This window comes from Diplotaxodon limnothrissa, linkage group LG14 (genome assembly GCF_057381915.1).
Source record: "Diplotaxodon limnothrissa isolate DT_005_m linkage group LG14, D_limnothrissa_male_GT1.1, whole genome shotgun sequence".
NCBI lineage: Eukaryota > Metazoa > Chordata > Actinopteri > Cichliformes > Cichlidae > Diplotaxodon > Diplotaxodon limnothrissa.
Genome location: NC_140609.1, coordinates 38,906,704 through 38,924,715, shown reverse-complemented (window position 1 = coordinate 38,924,715; position 18,012 = coordinate 38,906,704). Strand labels below are relative to the sequence as shown.

Here is an 18,012-nt window from a genome sequence, read left to right as displayed (position 1 = left end):
GATTAATTTAGGAAACTGCAGAGGACCACCAACATTTACACCCCATCTGCCCCATCCACCATACTGCCAAGATCCATATTTCCCATATATTGCATAAAGGGACCCCAGATGTTTTGAAAAAGTGGTAGTTTCCCCTTGATAATGTAAGTAATTTTTTCCATAGGTAAAGTTGTGGACAATTCCTTAATCCAGTTAATGTATTTTGGTTTACTGGTCTTCCTCCATGAGAGTGCTATGACTCTTTTTGCCAGCAGTAGACATAAGTCCAGGGCGGTAATTACCTTTCTAGACATAAGATGTCCATCAGGATATAACCCTAAAATAAAAAGTTTAGGGTCAAGAGCTAGTTGTGTACCCAATATAATATCCAGAGCTTGTTTAATCTCTTTCCAAAACCGTTGTACTTTATTGCATTCCCAGACACAGTGGAAAAACGTCCCTTTCTCCTCTCCACACCTGAAACACAAGTCTGGGATATCACCATTATACTTATTAAGCTTTTCTGGAGTCACATACGTCCTCATTAGCCAATTATATTGCAATACTTTGAGACGAGTATTGGTAGTTTGTGTTTGTGCTTCAGCACATGCCTCCTCCCAGTCTTCGGAGGATAAGTCCTCCTGTAAATCTTCCCTCCAGGCATTAAGTTTTCCTAAAGAAGATTCAGGGGAACCCTCTACTAACATATTATATAATTTGGAGATTATTCCCTTTCCAAAGCAATCTCTTTTCATTTCTGTTTCCAAAGTGGAAAACGGAGGGATTGACAAACACTGATTTTGAGATGATCTAATAAAGTTTCTCACTTGTAGATATTTAAATCGATGTTTGCATGGGATATCATACTTGGAAATCAACTCCTCAAATGACATCAAAATCTCACCCTCTGATCCCACGAGATCCCCTATTGTCTTTAAGCCTTTGTCAGCCCACTTCCTAAAACCAGGGTCTGCTCTGCCTGGAGGGAAAAATTGATTACCCCATATTGGGCTAAAGCGTGCGAAAGAGGTGGGTTCACCCAGGTATTTTTTAACCTGATACCAGATCATAATCATATTTCTGACTATAGGATTTTTTGTCTTTTTTTTCAACATTTTGACTTTTGCTGAGTATAGGTACTGGGGAAGGGGAAGAGGTACTGAACTGTTTTCCATATTTGTCCAAGGCGGGGGGGATTTATCTGTAAAATAATACATCATAGTCCTCAATTGGGCTGCCCAATAGTACCAAAGTGGATTGGGACATTTGAGGCCTCCTCTTTCATACGGTAAGTACAAGAGTGATAAACGGAGCCTTGGTCGTCTATCATTCCACAAAAAACGTACAAAAATTGTCTTCAGGTGTGAAAATAAGTTAGCAGGGGGTGACAATGGGATGTTCTGGAACAGGTACAAAAGTTTGGGCATTATGTTTAATTTAAGAACATTAATTCTCGCTATAAGTGACAAGGGCAAGGGCTTCCATCTATCTAGGGATGAGGTGATTGAGTCTACCATAGGGGTGTAGTTAGCTCCAACAATGTCTCTCAAACATGGCACTATCTTAATCCCCAGATAGGTAAAACAGTCTACCATTTTGAATTGGAAAGCATTTCCAGCACCCTCTCTCTCTTCTGAGTTAAGTATCATTAATGAAGATTTTTCTTTGTTCACTTTATATCCTGATATCCGTCCAAATATGTGTAGTAGATCCAACAAGGCTGGGATAGACTCCTTCAGCTTTTCCAAGAAAAGAATAACATCATCTGCAAATAAAGCAATTCTGTGTTCCTGTTGGTTTACTGATAGACCAGTTATACTCTTATGGGACCGCACCGCAATGGCAAACGGTTCGATTGCTAAAATAAACAATAAAGGGGACAAAGGGCACCCTTGCCTACAGCCCCGTTTAATTTCAAACGGTTTAGATATAATTCCATTTGTCAGTATTTCAGCATATGGCTCATTATATAAAAGTCTAATCCACCGACAGAAATTATCCCCACAGCCAAATCTTTTTAATATTTCAAATAAATAGGGCCACTCAACTCTATCAAAGGCCTTTTCGGCATCTAATGATAGTAGAGCAGTGTCCGGTTTTCCCTCCTGACTATGAAGAATATCCAACACTCTTCTCACATTATGAAATCCCTGTCTACCTGCAATAAACCCATTCTGATCACAGGTAATTAGATCAGGTAAAAATCTCTCCAGTCTTCGAGCCAAAATTTTGCAAAGTATCTTTAGATCCACATTAAGAAGACTTATTGGTCTTAGGTTACCACATTTATTGCACGGTTTACCAGGTTTGGGCAATAAAGTTATCAGGGCTCCTCTTAATGAGACCGGAAGGATTCCCTTTTCAAATGAATCCGAAAACATGTCAAAAAGAGGGGACAGCAGTTTAGTTTTAAATACCCTATAAATTTCTGTCGGCAGCCCATCTGGGCCTGGGGCTTTACCTGTTTTCAAATGGTCTATTGCTATAGATATCTCCTCCTTTGTTATAGGTGTATCAAGATCTGCGCTCATTAGTCCTGAAATGCTGGGCAACTGAAGGGTATCTAAGAAGAGATCTTGCTCTTGTCCCATGTGTGTTATGTCTGAGTTATATAATTTTTCAAAAAAAACCTTAAAAGTTTCATTAATTCCTAGAGGGTCAACAATAACCTGTCCATCACTGTTTTCAACTGAGGCAATGTTTTTCTCATTCTGTAATTGACGGAGGCGCCAGGCTAATAATTTCCCGGGCTTTTGATCATAGAATGTCTGTTTAAGACGCAAAAGATGTGAGGCTGCCTTAGAAGCAGAAAGTTCATTATACTGTGTTCTTAGTAACAGAAGCTTTTGATGGACTCTTGGACAAAAACTTTGAAAATATTCTCCCTCAAGCATCTCAATCTCTGCCTCCAACTTTTTTGTTTTCTGATAAGTTTGCTTTGCTCTATAACTTGTGAAGCTAATAATCTGACCCCTTATGTAGGCCTTAAAAGCTTCCCATCTTGAGCAGGGTGATGTTTCATCCCTATTAGTATCAAAAAAAATGTTTATTTGGTTATCTATGAAAGATATAAATTCTGAGTCTAGGAGCCACTTTTGTTTAAATCTCCACCTAGGGGGATCTCTCTTCAGTCGCAAATCTTCATATATTAACGAGTTTGGCGAATGGTCAGATATTAAAATATTATCATAGTGACAGTCCTTTATTTTATAACTCAAATTGGCAGAAACTAAAAAGTAATCAATACGCGAGTATGATTTATGTGTATGTGAATAGCAGGAGTATTTTAAGACCTTAGGGTTCATATCCCTCCAAATATCCCTCAGATCAAGTTCTTTCATAAAATGTTGAATAGTTTGCCTACTTTTAGGATGAGAGAGATCAATACCTGAGCTCCTATCCAATTCTGGGTTCAACGTACAATTAAAATCCCCTGCTATAATAAGGCTACCAGACAGACATGATACTGTAAGAAAAAGATTATGAAAAAACTTTGGGTCGTCAGTGTTTGGAGCATAGATATTTATCAGGATTATTTTTTCCGTAATAAGTGTGCCCTGTAAAATAACATATCTCCCAGCCTTGTCTTTAATAACCCTTGTCACCTGAAATGGTATAGATTTGTGGATCAAGATCATAACACCTCTTGCCTGAGAAGTGAAGGGCGCAGAATATATACTGCCTTGCCACCTCCTCCTAATCTTCGCCTCTTGACTAGACAACAGGTGCGTTTCCTGTAGCAGCATGATATCAGAGTGCATAGAGTTCAGCCTAGACATTACTTGTTTTACCTTCTCCAGTTTTTGTAGTCCTCTGCAGTTCCAAGAAGAAATTTTAATTCTTATCCCACCAGACATAACATATAACACTGAATGAGCTTCCCAACACATTTGAAATATTAAAGGACAGAGAAACAAATAATACCTGAATGTCAAAAACTACATCCATAACCATGAATACTGAATATGCCCCTTTAACTTGAACTTGGGCACCCATTTCCCTCCCCCTATACATATTGGCACCTGTGTAACAGCTAAAGGTTGTTCCACCCAAAAGTGAGGATCAACCGACTGTGCCTGAACACTTTTCCCTTACCCCACCCCGCTATGCAAACAAAAAACTCGTTATTGAATACGATAAGAAAATCAGGGTACTAATAGTGGCTGTGAGCCTCTGGACCAATAAACAAATAAATATAACAAACTGGCCTTTCTCTCTCTCCCTCTCACTTCTTTTTAAACTTAAAGCTCAGTAATCACCCCTCCATGCCAACACACTGTAGTATGACCATGATTATGTAACGCAATCTGTACTTACGCCAAACCTTTAATGCGTGGAAATCAGGACTGTTGACCTTGGGCAGTTCACTAGGTGTCAGTGTCATCAATTTCACCCCGATGTTTAACCCAGAATCACAGTTTCTCTAAAAATAGGTTACAAGAAATCAAATGTATCCCAAATATCTATATCCTGTCAGAAGCTAGTTTCGTAAAGGAGATTGGTAGTAGCTGCTCCACCACAGGAACAATAAGGCTTCCAGCACACAATGGACACCACACTTACTTAACATAAACACATTTATTAGACACAATTTTAAATAATAAACCCCTTTTTTTTTTGTAGTGTCTTTCCACTCAGTGTCATAAGAAAAATAAAATAAATAAATAAATAAAATCAAATATGTATCCTTTAAGGTCCTTTGGCCAAAAGAAAATCACCTGAGCTCAGGGAAAAATAAAGCGCATCGTTGGGGCCCTTTGAATTGTTCCTACCGCTCTGTTGGAACGGTGTAGCATCCAATAATAGCATCCAGCAAGCAGCAACGACCATCTATTTGCCAGGACGGTTCGGCAGAGTCATCAGATGAGGACTTCCACAAGGCAGTTCATCCAGTAGGATCCAGGGCACCAAAAGGGCAAACAAACCAGCCAGAGGAGTTCGTGTAATGGCGAATGCTGTCGGACTCAGCTCCGCTTCACGTTTGTAACTGCTACAAGACTTTTTCCCGAATTTCCAGCTCGTAGAGGGCACGAGAGCAGCATGCGCCTCATCGGACGAACGGAAGGAAAAACTCTGTAGCTGGACTAGAGAGTGGCTATGCGCACGGCACAGTGGTGCGTTCAGTGACCACAAATAATCAGAAATCCCATACTCAAACAATGATCTGGGTTACACTCTCCCCCTCTAAAGTGCATGAGTCTCTGCATGCACACTTGACTTAACAGGTGTGTGAAGGAAAGTGCTCTGAGAGAATACAATTGCGAAACTCTGACAAAAAGGAACTGAGAGCCAAAATTAAAGGCTCACCTAACTCATCATAAGTTAGTTTACGAGGTTGGCGTCTCTCTCTCCCAGAACGCCGCAACTCTACTGTCTCTGGCTCTAAACTCCGCTCAGCAGTGTCGCTGCTTCCTTGATTCATTTCAACAGATTCTGTTTGTTCAGGAATGTCAATAACAACCCAACCTGGACCTTCATCAGATGGAATGGGAGATGTGGTCACCTCATTGCTTTCTGAGTGTAACAAAGGCTCAGGTTCAGAAACATGACTGGGTGTTTCTCGTGCGTGTGACTCGTCTTGTGGCTCTGCACGGGGCAACCTAGAATGCACATCCCCAGTGGACAGCTGAGGTGTGATAACCTGCCTTTCAGTCTGGATAAAAGGACCTCTGGTTATTATTTCTGGAACCACAAAAGCTGGATACACTTCGTCCTCATCACTGTATACCTCATCTTCCTGACCATCAGGGTTATCAGAAGATTGTACTTCTCTTTCGGCTTTGTTCCTTGGTTTCTTCCCTTTAGAGGACCCATGAGATCTGCTCCCTGCTATTTCTTCCACAGGTAAGAACCCACACGGTAGAAGGAGATCCCTGTGTAAGGTGCGTTTTGGTCCGTCTCCCAACTCGGGTTCCACAACATAGACAGGGCCATCATTGATTCGTTTAACCACAACATGTACTTTCTGTTCCCACCTGTCTGAGATTTTGTGTTTACCTCTGATACTCATGTTCCTAACCAAAACCCTGTCACCTGCACAGAGCTCGGCCACTCTAATCCTCTTGTCAAACCTAACTTTATTCCTTTCTCCGATCTTCTGGGAGTTTTTTGCAGCTAGAGTGTAGCTCTCCTCCAGACGTTGACGAAGGTTGTTCACATACTCTGAATGAGACTTATGGTTGGCATTTTCAGGTTGGATACCTAAGACTAAATCAATGGGTAGTCGGGGTTGTCTGCCAAACATCAGTTCATAAGGAGAGAAACCAGTTGTGTCGTTCCTCGTGCAGTTATACGCATGAACTAAGGGTTTAACGAAGTCCCTCCAGTGAGATTTGTCTTCCTCTTCCAACGTACCCAACATATCAAGAAGCGTCCGGTTAAACCTTTCCACCGGGTTTCCGCGAGGATGATAAGGTGTAGTGCGGATTTTGTCTGCTCCTATCAACGCACATAGCTCTTTGATTGTGTGAGATTCAAAGTCTCTACCCTGATCACTGAGTAGACGACTGGGAAACCCATAATGAACTATGAAGTTCTCCCACAGAGCTTTTGCAATGGTCCTGGACTTCTGATCTTTAGTTGGCACTGCCACAGCAAACTTTGTAAAATGGTCAGTGATAACTAATATGTTCCGGGTGTCTCTGTTGTCTGGCTCAACTGACAAATAGTCCATACAGACGAGTTCAAGCGGGTAAGTTGCTATAATATTTTCAAGAGGCGCTGCCTTCTGAGGCACTGCTTTCCTCCTGACACAGCGTGGACACTGTCTGCACTTCTCTTCTACAGACTTTGTCATCATTGGCCAATAGAATCTGGAACGGGCAAGATGCAGTGCTCGTTCAAAACCAAGATGACCAACTTCATCATGCACTCCACGCAACGCTTTCCCTCTGAACTGTTCAGGTAGGACTAACTGCCATACAGTGTTGTCTCTATTTGTCCATTTCCTGTACAATACTCCATCTCTCATTTCGAGTCTTCTCCACTCCTTGAGAAGGAGCCTAACATCAGGAACTTCAAGGTTTGTTTCTCTGAAGCTGGGCTTTTGAGCTCTTTCAACGAAGGTAATGACACGTGAGACAACCGGGTCATCCCTCTGAGCTTTATACCAGTCAGAGCTTGTCATCGATGGTAATGTGTCTTCTCCAAATACATCCGCAACTGTTGAGGGATCAACAGCAAGAGACTCTACAGCCAAAGGTTGTTCTAGATTTGAACAGTGCTCGATCTTTGACACCACAAGATGGCGTTGACATAAGGCAGATACCACCTCGTGACTCATCTCGTTGCTCACCTCTAGAAGACGGTTTTTCATGTCATCAACTCTCTCCCTTTCTTTGATGAAATCCTCATCTTCAAAAGGAGGAGCTTGTGGTCGTCGGGACAGCCCGTCTGCATCGCGATTGGCATGACCGGCCCTGTACTTAACGGTGAACTGATAAGTAGACAGCGCAGCTAACCAGCGATGACCAGCAGCATCTAACTTTGCAGATGTCAGTACATACGTGAGAGGATTGTTATCCGTCACAATGGTGAAGTTAGCGCCATAAAGGTAGCTGTTAAACTTCTCACAAACTGCCCACTTCAAAGCTAGAAATTCAAGCTTGTGAGTGGGATAGTTTCTCTCACTTTTGGAAAGTCCTCTGCTTGCATAAGCCACAGCTCTCAGCTTCCCGTCCTGCTCTTGGTAGAGCGCTGCACCCAAGCCTTCACGACTGGCATCAGTGTGCAGGACATATGGTAGCTGTGGGTTGGCAAAAGCAAGGACAGGTGCCGATGTCAGTCTCTCAATCAAAGTCTTAAACGCATTTTCACATTCAGGTGTCCACTCCTCTCCAAAAGGTAAGTTAATGTTTGATGGTTGTTTGAAATGTTCTCCAAGATACACTTTACCCCTCTTTTTGGGTGAGTAGTAACCAGCCGTGAGACTATTTAAAGGCTTTGCGATCTTTGAGTATCCATCAATGAATCTCCGGTAATAACCGGCAAAGCCTAGGAAACATTTTAACTCTCTCTTGTTTGTAGGACGAGGCCATGTTTTCAAAGCTGAGATCTTATCAGGATCTGTGTGAACTCCTTGGGCATCAACCACATGGCCAAGGTACTTCACCGAGGGCCTAAAGAAATGACATTTTTCTGGGGACAGCTTCAACCCAAAGTCCCTCAACCGGTTCAGCACCCTCATGAGTCTCACCTCATGTTCCTCCAGGGTGTCTGAAAACACAATCAGATCATCCAAAAACACAAGTACCTCACTCAAGTTCAAATCCCCAACACACTTCTCCATCAGTCGTTGAAACGTACTTGGGGCATTTGTAACGCCCTGAGGCAGGCGATTAAACTCGTAAAACCCAAGAGGACAGACAAAAGCAGTTTTAGCTTTATCTTCCTCGGCCATCTCAACCTGATAATAGCCTGATTTGAGGTCCATGACCGAGAACCACTTGGCACCACTAAGGGCCGTGAAGGTCTCCTCAATGTTTGGGAGGGCATAAGCATCCCTAATGGTCCGTGCGTTCAATTTGCGGTAATCAACGCACAACCTGATTGAACCATCCTTTTTACGCACAACTACTATTGGAGATGCGTAGGGGCTCTCTGACTCCATAATAACCCCTGCATTAAGCAGTTCTTTGAGGTGTTGCTTGACAGCTTCTCTGTCACTTGGATGGATGGGCCTCGACCGTTCCTTAAACGGCGTGTCATCGTTCAGCCGAATGTGGTGTTTTACCACAGTGGTGTGACCATAAGACAGATCATCAACCGCAAACACTTCTGAAATAGACTTGAGCTTGGTGGTGATGCGCTCTTTCCATTCTTCAGAGATGGGTGACTCATCAAGATTAAACTTAAGCTTCTCTCCATCAAACTTGTCATGAGAAGAAGCATTTGAAACAGGCACCAGGGGTGAAATGTGCTGGGCTACACATACCTGGGCAACTGTACTTCCTGGTTGCAATACAATACTATGCCCACTCAAGTTCTGCAAGACGACTGGAACCTTACTCTTAGCTTTGTAAGGGATGTCTATCAAAGCAGTTTCAAGAAATAAACCACCAGGTAACTTGTCGTGTTCATTTGGTTCAAGGACGAAACTTACGTTAGGAGTGTTCTTTCTCAGCCTAACATCGCCCATTAAACAGCACTTGTGGTTGGCAGGGATGGTGACTGGTACTTTCCCGTGCAACCTCACTGGGTGTATGTGGCAATCATCCATTTGTTTAGCCAAGTGCTGGAGAACCAGTGCTACATCTCTGGAACACAGTCTGTGAAGGAAATCTGGACCGTCACGTTCAGATAACTTATCATGGAGTCTTAACAGTGCATTGGTACCAATCAAAACTGGTATTCTGCTGTTAAAATGGCACTCAGGCACAACAAGAGCCAAAACAACCAACTCTTCCTCTTTGCCTGTAATGTTGTGAGGAAAAGTGATGTGGGTCTCAACATAACCAAGGTAGGGAACGTGCTGTCCACCTGCACCCTCAATCTCAAGCAATGCTTGAATGGGCTGAATGGGGAGATGTGCCAGCTTATCCTTGTGAAATGATTCGGAGATTGTAGTGACTTGTGAACCACTATCCATGATAGAGTTGCATTGCACACCCTCAACCAAAACAGAAGCTGAACAACGAGGACCTATCAGACCGGGTGGCAAGCGGGATTGGGAACTGAAATCTTGAACCGTTGTCTGGGTCTTTATTTTGCTCTGAACATCAATTCTTTGGTCACTTGAGGCGGGACTAATGCTGGTCTCAGCTCCTGGACGTCCCACAGCAGGAGCCGCTACAAGTTTAAAGCAAAAGGCTCAGTAACCTGTTGGGCTTGGAACCTTCCTTGCTCTTCCTTCTGGCGGACTAGTGCCTGGTTGGGTTCATTTGGGCATCGAGCGGCAATGTGGTTATCTTCACCACATCTAAAGCAGAACCATGCTTTTGGCATAGAGGGAACCTTAACTGGTCTCCTGGCACTGCTATTTCTTGCCGCAAGGAAGTCTTTGCCACTATTATTCTCTTTAGGACATTTTTGGTTCTGAGTGAGCTCTCTGAGTTGTTTAGACAACTCATCTATTTTGCTTTCAAGTTTAACAGTTTCTTCTTGTCTCTGTTTTAACACTGCACTAAGCTCACTGTCAAAAGGAGAATTCTTGGACCTTTGACTCAGTTTCTCTACCTGCTTTGAAAGCTCATCCATTCTCCTCTCAAGCTTAGATGCTTCGCTCTGCTTTGCAGTCTGTGTTGGAACGGGCTCATCATCATAGGAGGGTACATCAAAAATGGAGTGGGCATGTACAGCTGCTTTTGTAGCACCCAGATGTTTTTTCATCCTGTCTAGCTTTGCAGATCTACGACCTTCCTCGGTCCTCAACATAAGGAGTAGATCTGGGAATGTTGGTGGACTGTTCTTTTTGTTTTCTAGTTGGAGAGCTATAATGAGACTCTGGTCCCAGCAGCCTCTAATAAACTGTCTGAGTAGGTGTTCGCTCAAAGTTTCGACAGAGACTCCCCCTCTAGAAATAGCTCGAGTAAGGAGGCTATGGAGTCTGTTCAAATATGCTGAGGGCTTTTCTCCGCTATTCTGGTTGGAGCTGAGAAAGGTTGCAAATAACTCTTCTCCGTCCTCTACAACACTGAAAGCGGAATCGAGCTGCCTAACATAAGCCCTGGGTGGTGAACTCACACCAAGCAACTTAACAACATCGGCTGCTGGACTTAGCAAACTTTCAAGTATTTTCCTAACCTTTTGCACATCACTAAGAGAGCAATCACTGACAAGAAGGTCCACTTGTGTGTGCCATGTTTCATAGTCTACCTCACCATTGGGCCTAGGAGCACGGCCAGAAAAGGTGCGCAGTCTGGTTTGTGTAGACCACGGGGCTGTTGAGTCATTTCTGATAACGTGCTCAACGACAACTTTTTGAATCTGAGGTGGGTTAAGGAGACTGCGGTCGATATTAACAGGGTTCACCACAGCACTATCAGGTGCATTGTGGGTCTGTGTGTAGTGATTAGGTTCATCATGATCACTAGCTACAATGTCATGGAGGGATGTGTCACCATCCTGAGCTGTGTGTGGCTGTGTGTCAGGAATCTCAGAGTTATGTCGAACTTCTTTGACCTCACTCTGAATAACACTCAAGAAACCTGCTTTACCACTATCTCCAACAGCCTTCAGTTCTTCTAAATATCTACGAGCTAACTCCTTGCCTACCTCTTCCTGAGCAACATCTCGAATGGTTTTGACAGACCAACCGATAGCAGGATCCTTGGGGCTCGGCAAGTCGCCTAAGATCTGGGGGTTGATCTTGGAAATGGCTTGATCGGACAAATATTGTATCAGGACTCTACCCTCTGGCTGGTTTGATTCATCTGGAATTCGAACTATCCGAGAAACTTTACCATTTACTGAAAAAACACTAGCAATGTCATCATCTGTGTAAATCCCTTCAACGCCAGTCACAAAAAGTGAGCACTGGCCATCTACATCAAAACGTCTGCAAAGATCCATGTCCAACACAATAGGGTCAAGGAAAAGAGGTAGGTGTTGTGAGCTGGAAAGTCAAGGTGCTACTTTTCACCAATCTCCTGGCTGGCTCGCCACTTGTAACGCAATCTGTACTTACGCCAAACCTTTAATGCGTGGAAATCAGGACTGTTGACCTTGGGCAGTTCACTAGGTGTCAGTGTCATCAATTTCACCCCGATGTTTAACCCAGAATCACAGTTTCTCTAAAAATAGGTTACAAGAAATCAAATGTATCCCAAATATCTATATCCTGTCAGAAGCTAGTTTCGTAAAGGAGATTGGTAGTAGCTGCTCCACCACAGGAACAATAAGGCTTCCAGCACACAATGGACACCACACTTACTTAACATAAACACATTTATTAGACACAATTTTAAATAATAAACCCCTTTTTTTTTTGTAGTGTCTTTCCACTCAGTGTCATAAGAAAAATAAAATAAATAAATAAATAAAATCAAATATGTATCCTTTAAGGTCCTTTGGCCAAAAGAAAATCACCTGAGCTCAGGGAAAAATAAAGCGCATCGTTGGGGCCCTTTGAATTGTTCCTACCGCTCTGTTGGAACGGTGTAGCATCCAATAATAGCATCCAGCAAGCAGCAACGACCATCTATTTGCCAGGACGGTTCGGCAGAGTCATCAGATGAGGACTTCCACAAGGCAGTTCATCCAGTAGGATCCAGGGCACCAAAAGGGCAAACAAACCAGCCAGAGGAGTTCGTGTAATGGCGAATGCTGTCGGACTCAGCTCCGCTTCACGTTTGTAACTGCTACAAGACTTTTTCCCGAATTTCCAGCTCGTAGAGGGCACGAGAGCAGCATGCGCCTCATCGGACGAACGGAAGGAAAAACTCTGTAGCTGGACTAGAGAGTGGCTATGCGCACGGCACAGTGGTGCGTTCAGTGACCACAAATAATCAGAAATCCCATACTCAAACAATGATCTGGGTTACAATTACATCATCTCACCCCGGTCCACTTTCTGACCTCAGAGCCTTCACAAAGTTCTCCGCTTCACCTGGCAGGTTAAAGATGCGGGACTGTCCGTTGTGTGTCACTATCAGTCGCGCAGGAGGAATCATGCCGTACCGGATACCCATGGAGCGAAGCTGTTGTCTCACGGCGTCAAACTCTTTCTGTTTTTTGTGCACTCCGGTCGCTAGGTCCTCATAAAATCTCACCGGGCGATTCTTGAAAAGAATCTGTCCCTTTGCCCTGGCAGCTCTTATCACGGTCATTTTATCCTTGTAATTTAGAAACTTCATGATCATAGTCCTTGGTGCAGCGGTATTTGACATATTCTTCTGGCCGACCCGATGCGCTCTCTCCAGCGTCAGAGTGGTTCGTAGCGGCGCCAAGTTCAGAGCCTCCGGTAGCCAGTTTTCCAAGAAAGCGCACGCGTCTTCTCCTTCTGCGTCCTCGGGCAGGTTAACAAGTCTCAAGTTAGATTGTCGCGATCTGGTCTCCAGATCCAGCACTTTGTCCTCGAGGTTTTTGTTGTTATTTTCAAGAGTCCGTACCTTTGCTTCCAAGGTGGTAATGCTATCTTCTGCTGCAGATATCCGGGCCTCCGCCTCGTTGACCCGCTTGGCACACTCATTAACATCCTTCCTCACGGTCTCTATTGCTGACAAAATACCATCAAGTTTGGAGGAAAAATCGGATTTCAAGCTTGCAATAGCCGCCAGTATTACGTCTGAGCCTTCGGCCGTCTTTTCTCTCTCAGTCGGCTCATCATTTCCCTCCTCCACCGCCTGGCTAGCGTTAATATTAGTCTCGCTATCTTCACGGCTAACGCTAGCTTCACAGCTAGCCTCAGAGTTTAACTTAGAAGTAGGGTTGCCAACTCCCTGAAAAATAAATAAGGGACACCTCGTGGCCAGGGCCGGGCGACCCAGTTGTCTTCACCCTTCCCAGTGTGGTGAATTTTCTAGCTCTTTTTTTGTGTGTGAAATTATTTTTTTAACCATTTGACTTGAAGTTGATTTAAGTAGATGCATATTCTATTCTTTGTGATATGAACACATGTGAAACAAATGATCATTTAGCCATTTATTTTTAGCTCAAAATGACAACATTAACACAATAAAACAGGTCTCTTTCTTAAACAGAAGCCTGTCATGCTTAACTTTTGAGAATATAAGTAAATCTTTCTTTAAAAGCACTCTGTCCTGCTTAACTTAATAGAAAACAATAGAAAGAAAAATATTCTTGTAACTGTGCACATTTAGTGCATTTAGTACAATTGGCTTCAGTTGAGGTATTATTTCAGCTTTTCTAATGCTAATCAGCTGCTCCTGTTTGTAAACCCGCTTGTTCCCATGATTACGCATCATAACTCATCATCATTATTCATCTATGTATTACTTTTATGTATTAGTCATCAATTTGTTGTAATCATCTATCCTTGCAGTTGTTTATTACACAAAATAAATTATATTATCACACTTCTGGCCACATAGCGCTGATATTCACTGCACATGCCCATATTAACGTTTTCCAGCCAGGTGTTTTCCTTTTCCCATTCTTCCCTTTCTCTGAGGGGAACAAACATTGCTGCTCTAACGCTGGGCTCACACTGTGCGATTTTTGGCCCATTTTGAGACGATTTTTTGAGTGATCGGACCGATTTTGGCCTTCATCGTGCGTCGTGTAGTATACGTGGGGTAACGAGAAGTGATTAACACCTCACGACCAGCTCCCGATCATCAATCGCTCGTGAGGGTGTCACCACAGGCGCTCACACTGCTCACGCGCAAACACGTAAACGTTGGTGAAAAAGACGGAGCAGCACAGCTGTGCAGCGTGTGATCTGGACACAAGCGATGGAGGCACAACTTGTAGAACTTTGGAAAGCTCATCCGAGCCTTTTCGATGTGGCATCACAAAATTATCACGACCACAACAACCGTGAAAATAGTTGGATTTACACTGCTGCTCAATCACAGCTGCCTGATCATGTTTTTCATTAGCAATTTAGCAAAGTTGATGGTGGTGGTGTGTCTGTGTGAGTGAAAGACAGAGAGAGCGAGCGACAGATTGTCTGTTATAACCTTCATGTTATGGAGGCACAGTGTGAGCACTCAGGTCGCATCAGAGCATCGGGCGGTATAGTGTGAGAGTACATCGTGACATACGAACTTCTAACCCCTGCGAGTCAATCGTGCAGTTTGAGCAGGAGCTGAATAACGTGACTGAAAAAAAATCGCACAGTGTCTGCCCAGCTTTAGGTGTACTGTCGTCCGAGACTTGCACCGCAGTGTCGGCGTTTGTTTCCCTGTTGGCCATGCTTCTTGTTGTGGTCATCTGTTGTCTTCCGGTATTTTCTCCGCAAGCGACCTTTCCTCGACCAATGAGATGAGCGGTAATCTGAATTGTCATACTCGAATTGTCATAAGTGTGCTGTCAGCTCATTGGTCACAAAGCAGGAGAGGGGCTGGGAATTATGTTTTCAAACAAAGCGTTAATTCCATAAACATTTATAGACTACTTTTGATTCTCACTGTATTACGGGACAAAGTGCGTCCCTTATTAGCTCAATACGGGACGTGTGCTTTTGTTTCGAAATACGGGACGATTCCGTATTTTAAGGGACGGTTGGCAACCCTACTTAGAAGTGAAGTCAGATAATTTCGATTGAGTCGGTCTACCAATGTTTTTCCCGGGTTTCCTTTGCGAGAGAGGCATCACAGCTGTCCTAGGTGTCGTTCAATGTCTAACAAACGAGTATTATTCAGGATTTTACAGAAAGATAGCGGAGCAGAAGTGGGCACGTCCTTTCAGCCAGCCGCCATTACCGGACCTGCTGTCGCAGTTTTATCAGATTATAACAGAATGTTTGTGTATATGCAGCTTTTCAGGCATTTATTTTTACTGTGTTTAATCTCTCCTCAGGATATCTTCCTCATGCATGACAAGGACAAAACTCAGCGCCTCGAATATCAGGAGGTCATGCCCTCGCTGAAAGCAGCAGGTAGCATTCACAACACTTTTTCATCCTGTGTCATTTAACCGCTGAGGGTCTCCATCGGTCGGTAAAAATCCGACCAGCAGAGGGAGCCAAACACCTTTTTCGCTCAACGTGTGATCCTAAAAGGGTCACATGTTTGGTCACATGTGTAACTAAAGTCCTGTGTTTCCCAAGTCGTCACATTAGTCAAACATTTTTGCACCATTGAAGTTAAATTAATTAATAAGCAGACCGTTTTGATTACATGAAATGAAAAAGATGTGCAGTTTGTGTGGAGAACTTTTTTTTCTGAAGTCATTAAAATCACAAAACACAAACGTTTTGGTTCATCACTCATACGTCACTCAGACGGGAGCTGCCTAATGGACTGGCTGGGATCAGGGAAACGAGTGTGCGGTCATATATGTCACCTGTGCACATGTGGAGTTTATTGCAATAAAAACAGGTATCCCACCCAGTGCTTCTGCACCTGCGTTTTACCCCCACCTCTGCTCCATCTGTCCCTGCTGCAGGCATCCGGGTGGACGAGTTGGTGATGCAGCTGGTTGGACTGAGATACACGGAGCCGGACATGACCATCAGTTACCCCGGCTTCCTGTACCTGCTGATGAAACTGGAGAGCATGATCCGTAAGAGGGGGTGATGCGGGGTGGGGTGGGGGTGCAAGCATTGTTACAGCTTTCTGTCTTTCAGAGGAGATGAATGGTATAAATTAGAAACAGCAAGTGGTTTTAATCACCATATTTGTTGGTAAATGACACCACAAGGCCACGAGAGAAAGAAGCAGAGGATGACAGAGGAGCGAGAGAGAGAACGGATGAGGTGACAGAGGAGGCGTGGGAAAAAAGGGAGGAGAAACAAGAGGAAGAGAGACGACGAGGAGAGAGATGTTTTCATAAGCTGGAACAGAAAAGACTGATTCTTTTTATTACTGAGCAGGAAAACAGTTCAAGCCTGTCGTATTAACAGTTACTTACTCCCCCAAAAAATAAAATTCACGTCTACTTTTCACGTTTAGCTTAAACTGCCCATAATAACCCTGTTTGTTGTGTCATTATACACAAGCTCGTTTTGCCCAGAATCAGTCATGTGATGTTTTAATTTGAACTAAAAGTCAAAGTTAAAACATCACATGACAGGAATGTTTGGAAAGCCTCTATAAGCCAACTCAGCAGCTCATTCGTGATTCTCTGAACTGTTTTGATGCAGACGACAAACATTAGCTGTGTCTCAATATCGTCTTTTCGTCCTCTTGCAGACAAATTTCAGGCATACGACGTGATGGGAACGGGAGCAGTAACCATCAGCTACAGACAGGTATGAATATAGTGTAACGTTAGAGCTGAAGAGTGAACTTAGCGATCCTTTAAATGTGAGAGTCCTGTCACTTCATGTCTCACGGTTGTAAAAACAGAACAAAATGAAACAGGAATCACGGGGCGCGCAGCGGTTTGTGAGGCTGAAACTCACTTGTTTGGACCTGTACAGTGGGTGAGAGGTTGTTCTCATGAAATGTCATCTGGTAAAGTCTGACTCTTCAAATATCATTACAACATAACCTCAGGCTTCTTTAGGTAACCAATGCATATTAAGGCTACGAGTACGTGTGAAAGTGCTTTCAGCTTTGCAGTTTTCACTGTATGAAATGCCATGAAAAGTAACAGTTAAAGGGAATTGTGGAAGATCTGGAAGTGCAAGAAAACTTCAAGATGAAAGTGAACGTCTCCTGGGCAGGAAGGCAAAGATAAACACCCACATAACTGCAGAGAACCTGCAGGGAGCTTTAGCTAGCAGTCGAGCAGTGACATCCCAAGTAATTGTGAGCCAGTTTCTGTAAGCAGGGGTGATCAGAAGGAAACCCTGTTGCACGTCTACAGAAATGTGCAGCATTTGATCCAGAGAACACATAAAGAACACTTCATCAAGTCTTAAACGTACAGCCGTAAATGTTCAGCTCTGTGAATGTGTGAGAGTCAGCAAGCATGTCCGTCCAAATCAGAAATGCAAACCTGACCAAAAAAACAAAACAAACTGTGAATAAAGTGAAAGGATGCTTGCTGAACTTAAATGGGCTGCTTGTAGAAGGCAGACTGAAGTATCTTAGAAAGGTCTCATAAACAGTGCACACAGAGCTGCTGTGGAGTCACGCACAGGTTTGGGTTTGTGCTTCTTGCAATGGACACAGTAGAGAGCGCACAGTTAGTATGATGGCAGCTTTAATGTCAATAATGATATATCACTTCTTCTGCCCTCTGATTGGTTCCAGTGGCTCCACATGACCATGTACAACTGAACTGAACTGCTCTACCCAGACACCCTCACCTGGATCACCTCAGTTTTGTTTTTCCTGCTCTTTTTTCATTTTTGTACGTTTGTGTAGTTCTGTGCCAAAAATGTTTATTGCAGAAACAGAAACATATGGCAAACAGAAAAGTGAATATTTCTGAAGCTGTTTTTCTTTCCTCACACACTCAAACAATAGCAATGGAAACGACCTTAAGAACTCTCCTGAGTCGTGCAAACAGCCAAAGTCAAAG

At 43.5% G+C, this 18,012-nt stretch overlaps 1 protein-coding gene across 1 annotated transcript in view; it reads left to right on the top strand.

Moving 5' to 3' along the window:
• LOC146619469 (calpain-9) overlaps nucleotides 1–17,768 on the top strand; it is a 40,617-nt gene extending 22,849 nt beyond the window's left edge. The window contains exons 17-20 of the mRNA XM_085371036.1: nucleotides 15,400–15,478; nucleotides 15,988–16,104; nucleotides 16,734–16,792; nucleotides 17,742–17,768. Coding sequence (XP_085227162.1) covers nucleotides 15,400–15,478; nucleotides 15,988–16,104; nucleotides 16,734–16,792; nucleotides 17,742–17,768 — 282 coding nt within the window. The remainder of the gene's footprint in view (nucleotides 1–15,399; nucleotides 15,479–15,987; nucleotides 16,105–16,733; nucleotides 16,793–17,741) is intronic.
• The last annotated feature ends 244 nt before the right edge of the window (nucleotides 17,769–18,012 follow it).